This window comes from Apis dorsata, unplaced genomic scaffold, assembly GCF_000469605.1.
Source record: "Apis dorsata unplaced genomic scaffold, Apis dorsata 1.3 scaffold_339, whole genome shotgun sequence".
Taxonomy (NCBI): domain Eukaryota; kingdom Metazoa; phylum Arthropoda; class Insecta; order Hymenoptera; family Apidae; genus Apis; species Apis dorsata.
In genome coordinates this window covers 524,093-536,750 of record NW_006263606.1, presented here as the reverse complement: position 1 = coordinate 536,750, position 12,658 = coordinate 524,093, and the positions used below count along the sequence as shown (strand labels likewise).

At 22.6% G+C, this 12,658-nt stretch overlaps 4 protein-coding genes across 9 annotated transcripts in view; 3 read left to right on the top strand and 1 right to left on the bottom strand.

Moving 5' to 3' along the window:
- The window catches only part of LOC102671367 (D-2-hydroxyglutarate dehydrogenase, mitochondrial), an 8,475-nt gene extending 7,677 nt beyond the window's left edge, over positions 1–798 (top strand). For 3 of the 4 annotated variants that reach the window (XM_006618037.2, XM_006618038.2, XM_006618039.2), the window contains exons 7-8: positions 199–367; positions 495–751. In XM_006618037.2, the coding sequence (XP_006618100.1) occupies positions 199–367; positions 495–751 (426 nt within the window). Of the gene's footprint in view, positions 1–198; positions 368–494 lie in introns of all 4 variants that reach the window. The other variant, XM_031511649.1, reaches the window with a different exon arrangement.
- Positions 799–1,954: 1,156 nt separating this feature from the next.
- LOC102671076 (protein lethal(2)essential for life-like) lies at positions 1,955–3,756 on the top strand. Of its 2 annotated transcripts, none has more exons than XM_006618035.2 (2): positions 1,955–2,149; positions 2,757–3,756. In XM_006618035.2, the coding sequence occupies exon 2, from the start codon at positions 2,772–2,774 to the stop codon at positions 3,294–3,296; it is 525 nt and encodes a 174-aa protein (XP_006618098.1). In that variant the 5' UTR covers positions 1,955–2,149; positions 2,757–2,771; the 3' UTR covers positions 3,297–3,756. The 2 variants fall into 2 exon arrangements, with proteins under 2 accessions (XP_006618098.1, XP_031367483.1); XM_031511623.1 differs by lacking the exon at positions 1,955–2,149 and adding an exon at positions 2,374–2,427.
- A 71-nt stretch (positions 3,757–3,827) lies between these two features.
- On the bottom strand, positions 3,828–6,643 carry LOC102670943. The gene is made up of 6 exons (XM_006618034.2): positions 6,459–6,643; positions 5,965–6,215; positions 5,204–5,526; positions 4,889–5,132; positions 4,339–4,619; positions 3,828–4,246 (listed from the first exon to the last, which is right to left on the bottom strand). The coding sequence occupies exons 1-6, from the start codon at positions 6,532–6,534 to the stop codon at positions 4,021–4,023; spliced, it is 1,401 nt and encodes a 466-aa protein (XP_006618097.1). The 5' UTR covers positions 6,535–6,643; the 3' UTR covers positions 3,828–4,020.
- A 923-nt stretch (positions 6,644–7,566) lies between these two features.
- The window catches only part of LOC102670712 (ras GTPase-activating-like protein IQGAP1), a 7,323-nt gene continuing 2,231 nt past the window's right edge, over positions 7,567–12,658 (top strand). Inside the window, exons 1-20 of one of the 2 annotated variants that reach the window (XM_006618032.2) lie at positions 7,567–7,733; positions 7,900–7,993; positions 8,069–8,303; positions 8,388–8,532; positions 8,619–8,776; positions 8,849–8,983; positions 9,058–9,142; positions 9,251–9,342; positions 9,435–9,600; positions 9,677–9,840; positions 9,936–10,070; positions 10,175–10,325; positions 10,402–10,656; positions 10,727–10,875; positions 10,940–11,083; positions 11,184–11,489; positions 11,577–11,741; positions 11,814–11,927; positions 12,009–12,346; positions 12,410–12,634. In XM_006618032.2, coding sequence (XP_006618095.1) covers positions 7,694–7,733; positions 7,900–7,993; positions 8,069–8,303; positions 8,388–8,532; positions 8,619–8,776; positions 8,849–8,983; positions 9,058–9,142; positions 9,251–9,342; positions 9,435–9,600; positions 9,677–9,840; positions 9,936–10,070; positions 10,175–10,325; positions 10,402–10,656; positions 10,727–10,875; positions 10,940–11,083; positions 11,184–11,489; positions 11,577–11,741; positions 11,814–11,927; positions 12,009–12,346; positions 12,410–12,634 — 3,296 coding nt within the window. In that variant the 5' untranslated portion in view covers positions 7,567–7,693. Of the gene's footprint in view, positions 7,734–7,891; positions 7,994–8,068; positions 8,304–8,387; positions 8,533–8,618; positions 8,777–8,848; positions 8,984–9,057; positions 9,143–9,250; positions 9,343–9,434; positions 9,601–9,676; positions 9,841–9,935; positions 10,071–10,174; positions 10,326–10,401; positions 10,657–10,726; positions 10,876–10,939; positions 11,084–11,183; positions 11,490–11,576; positions 11,742–11,813; positions 11,928–12,008; positions 12,347–12,409; positions 12,635–12,658 lie in introns of both variants that reach the window. The other variant, XM_031511622.1, reaches the window with a different exon arrangement.

The following is a 12,658-nucleotide window of genomic DNA, read 5'->3' as shown; positions in this document are numbered from 1 at the left end:
TTTTTTTTTTTTATTCGGTTTTTCTTATATATATATATATATATATAAAATTTACATTATTGGTATGTGCGTTTTTTTATCTTTAATTAAAAATTGATATTTTAAATTTTATAAAATAATTTTTTAATAAATTATTTTCTGGAAAAAATTTAAAAATTTAGTAAAAATGAAAAAAATATAAATTTATTTCTTGCATAGAATATATGGGCATTAAGAGAACGTATTAGCGAAGGAATATTACGAGAAGGTTATGTTTTTAAGTATGATATTTCGATACCTCTTCCTTCTTTTTATAAAGTGATTGAAGTACTTAGAGAACGTTTACGTGATCCACGTATTATAAGAATCAGTGGTTACGGACATTTAGGTAGGTCTATAAACTCAAATATTATTAAATATTTCTATTTTTTTCTATTTAAAATTGAATAGTTTAAAAATTATTTTGTGCAATTTATATTTATAATTTATACTTTTATCTATTTTTTGTCTATTAGGCGATGGAAACATTCATGTACAAGTTTCGATACCATCATACGAACCTGATATAGCATCACAGTTACAACCTTTCATTTTCGAATACGTATCTAAACTTCGTGGTAGTGTAAGTGCTGAACATGGTATAGGATTCACAAAAACAAAATATCTGCATATGAGTAGAACTTCTTCGGAAATTGAACTCATGCACGAATTGAAAAAAATGATGGATCCAAATGGTATACTCAATCCGTATAAAGTATTGTATCCACTATAAACTCATATAAATTAGAATAATACTACATATTAATAATAATAGAAGTACAATCCAAGCATTCCTGTACTTATGTTTAAATTTAATAATATAGAATAGAGAATATATTGTAAATAATATATCATAAATAATATATATATATATAATATTTATAGTAATATAATTTGAATAAAAAGAGAAATGTAATATGTATCAGATAAAAAAATATTTATATAAAATTTATAATACTTTTGTTTATTATTTAATTCTCTTCATTATAATTATTATTTTTATATATTTTTATTTATTAGTAATTTTATTCATTTATTTTTTATATTTTTTTAATCATAAAAAAATAATTAATTTTTTTATTTTTATTTTTATCTTAAAAAGATAATTAAAAAGATTTTATTTTCGCGCTTACAAACTGCGCATGCTCATAAAAGACATATGAATTCGCATTTACCATTGAATGGTAAAGAAAAAGATTACATTCTGTTATATCGATTCTGTAATTTTTATAATTATATTGGCAATGAATACTCACATGTGTTCAGAGAGTTCACTACCGTCCAGTCAACTAATATCTTTTAACCGATATTTATTTTTAGATAAAAAATTGAATTCTTTATTACATAAATTTATAAATTCTAAAATAATAATATGATTTAAATTCATTCATAATTAATTACAAATATTTAAATAAAAGTAAAATTAAATATCATTAATTTGAAATTTCATAAAATTTTTTTTTAAATTGCTATAATTATTAAAATAAGAAATATTTATAAAAGTATTATAAATAATAATGATAATATAATATATATATCATAATATAATATAATATATATAACATAATATAATATAATATATATAACATAATATAATATAATATNTAAACTAACTATTAAACTAATCAAAAATATATTAAAATATAATTAAACATTATCTATAATTAAATATCAATATATAATAAAAAATAAATATATATATATATAGAAAAATTATATAAATAAATTATATAAAGATAAATAAATATATAGAATCAAATATATGTATTTTAAATCATATTAAAAATATCGAAAGAAATTACTCGAATTAACGAGAAATCGTCATATGATTGTATAATCCTAAGAAAATATCGATTAGTCGCAATGCGATTGCTAGTAAATTCGAGTAGGAGTTTCGAGATTCGAGAAAATTCGAAACGATATACATATGCACATAGTTATCTCGAACAATCTCGAAAAGCGCGCCATATCAAATATAAATCCGTGACAGGTAGTACTGCGCAGTCAGTTAAAAAGTGCAACTCAAAGTGAACGTTTGTGTAACGTTTGAAGTATCTACTAAGCAATATTATACAATATAAACAATACAATATTTCATTTGTAAAACGAATTAAAAGATTTTTAACAAAAGGTATGTATTTTTATTCTATGTAATTTTTTTGATTATTAAAAATTTTTAAAGCAGAATTTCATTAGCAGTCCATTTTCTTTGATTTTTATTTTATTATTTTTAATTGAATATTAATTTTATTTAAATTTTATTATTTATTTTTATAAATAAAAATAAATTTCATAATTAATACATATCAATGCAACATTAGTATAATGTTTTATGAATACGTTTCATGTATCTAAGAATAGACATTTGAAATGCGTAAAAGCATAATACTGTGCATCTCATATTGCATAGTTTGTATAATTATTTTATGTGTGATGTGAATGTTAAATGAATATCATATTTTTTTTTTAGTTAAATATAAAGATTTTATTTCTTTACGTTATACTAACGTTATCGACAACGTTTTGTCAACATTTTTTTTTATATATATATTTACATTAATTTCAAATTCACTATTATTATTTCATCATTATTTTTTCTATTGAGTTGATTTTTTGTAGTGAACATTTTTTTAAATTTTTATAAATTTTAATATAATATATTAATTTGAAATTACAATTTTTGTTAATATCATTAATTCTTTCACATATTAATTCTTTTATATATTTAATCCTTGCAGATTAACTGTATTGATATGGCACTAGTAACAAGAGATCTTTTCCGTAATTGGTGGGAAGATATGGACCGTTATCATCGAGAATTAGAAGAACATTTTAAACGTCTCAGTACTAGAGATGATTTTTGGAAACCACCACCAATGCCATCCTTCAATGAATTTTTCCAACCATGGAGGAATATGATGGAACAATTGGAACATCAAGTTGGAGGTTCAACCACCATTGAACGAGATCAAAACAAATATCAGGTAATTGTCGATGTGCAACAATTTGCACCAGAAGAAATCACCGTCAGAACGGATGATAAATGTATTACCATTGAGGGGAAACACGAAGAAAAAAAAGATGAACATGGTTACGTATCGAGACATTTTGTGCGTCGATATATGCTTCCACAAGGATATGATATTGGCCACGTTAAACCAAGTTTGTCATCTGATGGTATTCTTACTATTACTGCTCCAAGATTAGCTCTGCCAGCACCTGGAGAAAGAATTATACCGATCGAACGAAGTAATGCACCAGCTATTAAGGCAGCATAATTTGTAAATAATATCATCTAATAGACTCTTATATATTTAAGATTCATTATATATAATTTATTTTATAACTTTTCTTTCTGCATACTTTGAAATTCGTTCGTTTATATTAATTTAATTGTCAATAACAAATAATCATATATATATATATATATATATATATATGGAATTAATAATTTAATTACATTATTTTAATTCCTTAGATATATAAGATTATATTACATATATGTTCAAAAAATTTAAAAAAAAGATATTGAAGTTTGATTATTTTTATACACTAAATTATTCTTTTTATTTGCACTATTAAAATTCTTTAATATAAATATTTCTAACATTGTATGATGAAATTTTGTAAAATTCAGTTATACAATATTTTATTATTGTCATTATATTATAAACATATGTTATTGTAAGTACTTTTTATTAGTTTTATTTTTCAATAAATAAAGATTAAATATTAAAATGATATACTTTTTTTAAAAACTAATTTATAACAAAATATATTTAAAAAATATATTTTAATAATATAAAATATTTACAAAACATATAATGCGCTGAGTATATTTATCAAGATTTATATTTTTTTTTAAATATGCAACTTTATATTATGTTATTTTTGTTATTTTAATATCAATAAAAAATATAGCATTTTCATAATTAAATAATCTAAATTTCGAATAACATATTTAAATAATTATTTATGTATTATATATAATATGTTCGATTTTTATGATGGACCTCGATTTTCTTCACTCTCTGAAAATGGTTGTTCATCTTGATCCTGAGGCGATATTAATTCTAGATTTGTCTCTTCCAAAGGAATCATACCTTGTCTAGCCTTTTCTTCTATACTAGGAATATATTCATAAATTTGTTTTTCAACATCTATTTTATTTAGAAGAATTTGTAAACGTCTTTTAAGCGGTCCCTCGATTGCATCCATTATTTGATATCTATAAAAAAAATTATTCTTTCTTATATAACATTATATTATGAATCATGTAAAATTATTGATTGTAGAAGTGAAAAAACATTGAGATCGAACCTTAAAAGGTTTGGTAATATATTAATGCTTGCTTCAACTAAATAATCAATAGTACCAGCTCCATGAATTCTTGTTTGGATATTACCCAATTCAAGTTCGAGTTCTTCCATACTTGGCCTTTTACGAGTATCTAAAGGTTGGCTTAAATTTACTTGAGCTCTGAAATATTGTACAGTAAAGGAAACTGTACCGGCCCTAGACAAAAAGCCACCGATTACACTTATTTCCCAATGTGTTTTTCCTTCAATTTCTTGAGTACCAGCATCAACTGTCGCATATACCTTTAAATGGAAACAAAAACAGAATATTTAGATGTATAATGTATTATGTAACAATGTCTACGAGTAGATGACAAAATAGGCAACAATTGTAAAGTGTGATTAAAATTCATTAGTTAGTGTATTTTTTATTTATAATGTATACGACGTAATTATGATAATCTTATATCTTGTATTAATGTATATTACATGTATATGTTGCAAGCGATCATAATAGAAAAAACTTGAAATTAAATAAATTATGTTTTGAAAATTATTAATAAATTATTTACCGTTCCATTTTCTATACCCAAAGTAACATTTCCTATTCGATAAATGCTTGCCAGACCGGTGATCCAAGTATGAGTCGACGTCACCGTAAATATACCAACAGTTTGACTGTAGTCATTCACTTTGAACGGATCGTAGCCCATTTGAGATATATACTTACGAAGTTCGGCTATTGCCATATCAAAAGGCGATATAGAATTCGGAAAATATTGCGGTAATTGTGAAATTTGTTTATTAGCTATACCTCTGAAAAATAAGACAGTTTTTAAATGATTTTGTATATTATATATAATAATATCAAATTAAATGATTTCTACCGTGCTTTAGTATTTAATTCCTTCAATATGAAAGGTTTAATACTATCGAAAATAAAGGAGCCTACAGAATTAATCGTACTTTGTAATACAGAACCCAAGAAACCCAAATTTTTGAAATCCATGGCTACATTTTCGAATGTCAAATCCATATCGATATTTTGTGCTTGTAATTTACCATCACTAGCAACTTCGAGCCTCCCAATCCCTTTTACATTCACTCCCATCAATTTCATTGTAAAATTACCAGCTGATCGAGACAGCCAAGAAGACAAAGTATAAAATCCACGAATATCCAGACTTTCTATATTTAATGTCACTGAAACCTTCGAGAAATATGTTAGAATAAAAATTAATTTTAATACTTAGATCTTATACGATTATAATAACGTTTGATAAAATATCTTATGTGTATCAATTTAATAAGGAATCTAAAAGTAATATGAGTATTATAATTAATCATTGATGCGAAACATTCTATATTATAATTAATATATTCATATAATTAGCAATATCTTTTATAATGATAGATTAATGTTTTTAAACATTAAAATAATAGATATCTTTTTAAAGAAATATTGATGCATAACTGTTCTTTAAACAAATTCTATAGACTAATTGATAGAGATAAGTCTAGGAATATAAGTCTAAGAAAAAGATATTTATTTTTTCAATTATGTTGATCAATGTTTAATATTTCAATTTGCAAATTTAAGAATTTTATATTAAATATATAAAAAATTCAAATGTTGAAAATATCTCACTTGCATCAATGCTAATTCTGATTCTGCATTTACTATCCGAAATTTGGATAAACCATAAATGTTCATTTGTTTAAAATTCATGGTATACATAGAAAATGAATACTTCATATCCGGTGCTGACATAGGATCCGGTATTGGCGCTCCAGGTAATCCTACTGGATCATTTTGCTGATAATGCTTCAAAATCGCGCGAACATGATCTTCAAGTCGTTTTTCGCCAAGTACTATTTGTGCTGCGGTATCATTTTTTACTAGAAAATATTATCATTTGAATATTGAACTAAATAATATTATTAAATATATTATTTATTAAATATTATATACTGTTATATAGGAGAAATTACATTTTATCATATCAAAAAATCGCATTAATAGTATCAATTGTACATATCCATTGAATTAAAAATCAATCACAATGTAATTTTATAACATCATATCATAGAAGTTTTAATTTAAAGAAAAATTTCAATTTGAGCAAATATAAAATTACTTACCGGTAGAAATTTTAATATCACATTGACCGATCTTGATAAAATAAAAAAGAACAAGAAATAATTTTGAAATCTTCATTTCCAGTTTTATCGATCGCAACAAATCAGTATGATCTATAGAAGAGACCACGCATTCGACTGGGAGGTACGTCAGTGAATTTAGTTGAACGATATCTCTCGGGTCATTGAAGGGGCGAGGGTCAACCGCTTTATCTAATTCCCCTTGCCTCTCACTTATTCTTGCGTTGTTTCCTCCTTAACCTCCCCTTAATCACTTTAATAATATATATATATATTAACGTATATATAATAAAAATTTTATTTGCATTGTAAACATAAGTAAATTTTGGTTTAAAAAAAAAAAATACAATTAAACATTCTGTGAATTTATTTAAAAAGAATGTTTGAAATGCACATAAAAAATCTTATTTCAAAAATAGAAATAAAGTAATAGTAATAAATACAAATTATTCATTTCTAATTATTTGAATTTATTTTTCTTTTTTACTTTAACTCATACTTATGATTAATTTGAGAATCTTAAAAAATTGTCTTATTTGAATTTTGTAATATAGAATACAAGTACTTCCAATGGCCTATGGATTTTAGAATAATAGAAGAATAATAAAAGAATTATTAGGATATTTGCTCTTATTATTAATGAGAATTTTATTACAATAAAAAACAGGAATAATTTATGAAAAAATAATAAACGAAAATAGGATATAAATAAAAATTCAAAATAATTAAGATTCAAGAATAATGATGAAATTATTTAATTTATAATTATTTATCTTATATTATTTGTTTTTTCTATTTTATAATTAAGAAAATGAATAAAAAAATTTTTTTTTAACTTTGTATTATGTCTTTTCAAGTTTTTAAATTTAGTTATTTTACAAATCGAATTTTGTTTATTATTTATTTATCTTGTTAGATTTTATAATTTTATAAATTAAAATTAATAATTTATTGTTTATTTATCCGATCATTTCTATTTATCCAATCAAGTCAAATTAAATCATAAGAAGTATGAAGTTAGTTGTTAATATTTTTTTTTATATCCAATAATATTAGATTTGATTGATTTTGGAACATTTCAGTTGGTATTACTAGTCAGTGTTGCATCGTATTTGTAGTTTTGAACAAGTTTGAATTTATAGAATTTAACGTACTATTCCATTGTTGTGTATCGCTTTCTGTTTTTATTCGTTTATTATATATTCTTATTAATTAATATGAGTATTATCAATGAGCAATTAATTAATCATGAAAAAGGTAAGATTTATGACTCATTTGGATATTTTTACTCTGCATTTTTATCTAATATATGGCACATTGAAAGTTTGATGTTATATGAATGTTGTATGAAATATTAAATGTTAATGTAGAATATATGTATATATATTTAGATTTTCATTATTTAGAAAATAAAGTTTTACAGGAACAGATATTCGTAAATCAGCAGAGGAAATGGATGAGCAGCGTCATAAGACAGTTGCTTATGAATATCTCTGTCATTTAGAAGAAGCTAAAAAGTAAATATCTAATAAATTTATTATAAACTAATATCATTTTAATTATTATTTTTTAATATTTTCTAAATCTTATAGATGGATGGAAGCTTGTCTTAGAGAAACACTTCCATCAACAACTGAACTAGAAGAAAATTTAAGAAATGGAGTATATTTAGCTAAACTTGCTCATTTTATGGCACCTGAATCTTTGCCTATTCACAAAATATATGATCCTGAACAAAAACGTTATACAGCAATTGGTTTACAATTTAGACATACAGATAATATTAATTATTTTCTAAAAGCCTTAAAATCTATGCAATTACCATTAGTATGTGTTTGTAATATAAAACATAAAATATTTTCTATTTGTTTAAATAAATTGTTAAAAATAATAAAATTAATTTTCTAATAGACTTTTCAACCAGAAACAACAGATATCTATGATAAAAAAAATATGCCTCGTGTAATATATTGTATTCATGCTCTGAGTACTCATTTATTTAAGTTGGGTAAAGCTCCACAAATTCAAGATTTATATGGAAAAGTGAATTTTACTGGTATTAGTTTTATTTTATTTTATTTTATTTTACTTTATATAAAAATATGTAGATTAATTATAATTATAGCATTTTATTCTCTTTAGAGGAAGAAATAAATATAGTCAGTAAAGAATTAAAAAAATATGGAATACAAATGCCTTCATTTCAAAAAATTGGTGGTTTGTTAACAAATAGCATGGAGATTGATGCAGTAACACTTCATGCTGCAGTAATAGCTATTAATCAAGCTATTATAGAAAAGGTATAAATATCATATTTTTAAAATGCTTCAAATAACAATTTAAATAATAATATTTAAATTTTATATTTCAAGAATAATGATAAAATATTGACTACACTTCAAAATAAAGTAGTACAGTTAAAAAATATTATGTCATGTTATATTAAGAAATATAGTGATACTTTATTTGAAGCAAAGGAATCTAAAATACAAGCTGCTCTTAATAGAGTAAGTAATAATATTTTTTTTAAATTATTTTTATTTATATTTTCTATCAGCATTAATAAATATAATTTTAACAGTCTCTTAATGATAGTTATGTACCAGATATATATGATGAATTGTTGACTCAGGTAGAAATTCAGGGTCATATTAATTACGTTAATGGTAAGTAATTTACAATTATTATTTTTCATTATAAAAGTCAATTTCATTATAAAATATTTCTTTCTAATAGAAATATTTTTTGTAATTATATATATATATATTTTTTAGTTCATTGTGCCATGGAAGATATAATTCAATCTATTCATTCTAAAAATAATGATTTTATGGATAAATTAAAAATATCTACATTGTGTTTAAAAGTATATTTTATTCCAATTTTTACTAATAATCTTTCTTATAATTTTCTTATTTATGAATATTATTTTTTTTTTTGATTTGATTGTTTTGTTAGAACATTATTGATGAGAATGCACAATTATATAAAGAACAATTAATGCAATTATTAGAAAGTTCTGAATGGAATAATATATATTCAGAGAGTAATCAGCATCATTGGAAACAACTACTTCAAAAGAAAATTGATGAAGTAAATAAAGTGGCATTTAAATCTCGAAAACGTTAGTATTATATGTTATAAAGATTATATTTTCAAATATTTTATATTAAATTACTAAATATTTTTTTTTAATTCAGGAGATGAAAGTATAAAGTTTTTAAATTTAACATTACAAAATAACACACGAAATGATTTCTCTAAAGCTTTAAAAAATCCAGATCTAGGTTTAATGGACAAAATTGATGATTTTGCAATACCATTATATTATGAAGAAATGAGAGCTGATTGCATTGAATCTCAGGTAAACATGAAATTTACAAAATATAAAATTATAATTTATACAAATTTCTATTATAATATATATATAATTTCTATATATAAATAATATTTTTTTAGAATGTTCTTTCATATAATGATATTAAGGTTAGTATTCGAGTTTTATCATCGATTGCAAAAATTACTAAAGCTATAGACACGGGTAATCCAGATTTAGTTTACCAAGCATTAACAAATCCAGATTGTCATTTTTCTGTGAGTTTATTTTTTTATATATATAATATTTTATATATCTTTTTATAGAAATAATTGAAATAAAAAGTTATTTTTCTATTTAATATATATTTCTAATATTTTAGGAAATAGATCAAGAAAATAAGGTAAAATATTATAGAATATTAGTAACAGCTCGATGTAAAAAGCAAAGTGAAGAATGTCCTGTATTAACATATATTGATATTCAAGACTGCATTGATATTGTCAACCAACAATGTCAAAATGATGATCAAGGTATATATAACTTATCTATTATTATAATTATATATATTTTTACTCACATATTTTTAATTTTGTATTATTTTAACAGTAATACAAGTGTTACGTCAATTAAACTCAAGTATTGTAGAAAATGATCGAAATAATGTCATAGCTGCTTTAAAAGATAGTGCATTAAAATTACAAAAAGATACTTCAGCTACTTTGCCAAAAGATGCATCTCTTTATTTGAAATTATTTAAAAAATGTCTTAAAGAAAAACATTCTGATGGTTCTGAATTATGGCTGGAAGATGTAGAAAATATAACAAGAATTGTTGTCTCAGAATCTGAAAATGTTCAAAATGGTATAATTCATACATTTTGTTCATTTATTATCAAACTATAATTTTAATAATAAGCTTTATATTTTTATAGTTTGCACATTTTTATCACAAGTTAATTTAGGATTAAAACAAAATAATATGTTGTTCACAATCGATTGTATTCGAACATTTGGTTTTACAATACCAGAAAAATACAAAACAGAATGTTTTAAAAGTTTATATAATTTAAAAAATACTAAGGTATAATTTAAAATAAATTATATATTAATATTATTTAATTTAATAATTCTATTTTATATTTTAGGAAAAAAATTATAATTGTGCATTTGTTTATTATATTACTCCTAATAATAATGAATCATATCTAGATTTGCAGAAGTACAATTACACCTGGGACTGTCCCAAAAATATGTCTGAAACATTTTATATTAATATGGAAGATATAAAAGTACTGTGTAATTAAAAAATTTAAACTAATTTAAATAAAAAAAAAATTATTTATTAATCTATTATAAATATTAATAAATATATTAATTGCCTATTTTTAGGAAATAATAAAAAATACTATAATAAGAGAACATGAAGAGCATAAAATAAGTAAACAGATAATTCGATTTCAAGCTTATATTCGTGGATATTTATTAAGAAAAAAAATTTCTGATAGATTTACATATTTTTACGATAATATAGATAAAATTATTAAAATACAAGCTTGGTGGAGAAGTATAGTACAACAAAAACGATATATGAGATTATTAGAAGAGAAAAAAAAATTTAATGAAAAAGAATTTCAAAATACATATTTGGAAGTGAAAGCTAAATATATAAATGTATTGGATTATTATAAAGAACAAGTAAGTAAAATAATATTTTTTTTATTTGAGATTTATGCATGATGAAACAAGAATTTTATTGATTTACTTATACATTATATTTTTTAGGAAGAAAAAATTATAAAAATACAGGCCATGTGGCGTGGTCGTGCTGAAAGACGCGCTTTCCATTCATTATTATATATGGAAAAACCACCATTTCCTGTTGTTCGTCATTTTTCCGCGATTCTAAATTTTAATGCGGAAGATTATGACAAAGATTTACAGTTACAAGTATATAAATTTTTAGTAAATTTTAAACAAGATTTTAATTATTGATATTTTATTATGAATTTATTATTACAGCATTTAAAACACGAAGTTGTACAAAGTATACGACATAATCAGATATTGTCACAACAATTAGATAGTATGGATATAAAAATTGGCTTACTTATACAAAATAGAATTACGTTGCAAGTAATGATTAAAATAAAAAAAATATATATTGTGTCTGCTAATATATAGCTAAAGATATATTTAAAAAGTTAAAAATTTTAGGATGTTGTAGCTCATGGAAAAAGCTTAGAAACACTTGCAAAGCAAAAACATTCCAATAGGGAGCAACGAAGTTCTTTATCAGATGGTATTAATTCACATAAAGGTTTAAAATCATTAACTAAAGAAGGTCGAAAAATGTTGGAAGGTTATCAACATTTATTTTATGCTTTACAAACTAATCCAACATACTTATCAAAACTTTTGTTTCTTTTACCTCAAAGTAAAACAAATAAATTTCTTCAAAATGTAATTTTAACATTATTTAATTTTGGATCAAATATTAGAGAAGAATATTTATTGTTAAAATTATTTGGGAGTGCATTAAAAGAAGAAATCAGGTATAATTATTATTACATAAAAAAATAAAATAAGAACATAAAATAATAATTATAATTCAATAGGTGTAAGTTTCAAAAACCATCTGAAGTTGTTACCGGAAATCCTCTTGTTTTGAAAATGGTAGTGAATTATGCGCGGCAATTAAATGGTCAAAGAGCTTTAAGACAAATTGTTGGACCAATTATTGAAAAAATTTTAGCTGATAGAACATTAAATATAGAAACAAATCCTATTGATATTTATAAATGTTGGCGAAATCAATTAGAAATGGAAACAGGAGAAACATTGTAAGTTTAAAACAAGTATTATAA

What these genes read in the sequence shown, in the direction of transcription:
- LOC102671076 (XM_031511623.1), top strand. Translation starts at nt 2,389, where the DNA reads ATGCGTAAAAGCATAATACTGTGCATCTCATATTGCATA. An exon ending in TGTGCATCTCATATTGCATA is followed by an intron (nt 2,428 to 2,756) that starts GTTTGTATAATT and finishes TAATCCTTGCAG; the next exon opens with ATTAACTGTATTGATATGGC.
- LOC102670943 (XM_006618034.2), bottom strand. Translation starts at nt 6,534, where the DNA reads ATGAAGATTTCAAAATTATTTCTTGTTCTTTTTTATTTTATCAAGATC. An exon ending in TGATATTAAAATTTCTACCG is followed by an intron (nt 6,216 to 6,458) that starts GTAAGTAATTTT and finishes AATATTTTCTAG; the next exon opens with TAAAAAATGATACCGCAGCA. An exon ending in TGGGTATAGAAAATGGAACG is followed by an intron (nt 4,620 to 4,888) that starts GTAAATAATTTA and finishes TTCCATTTAAAG; the next exon opens with GTATATGCGACAGTTGATGC.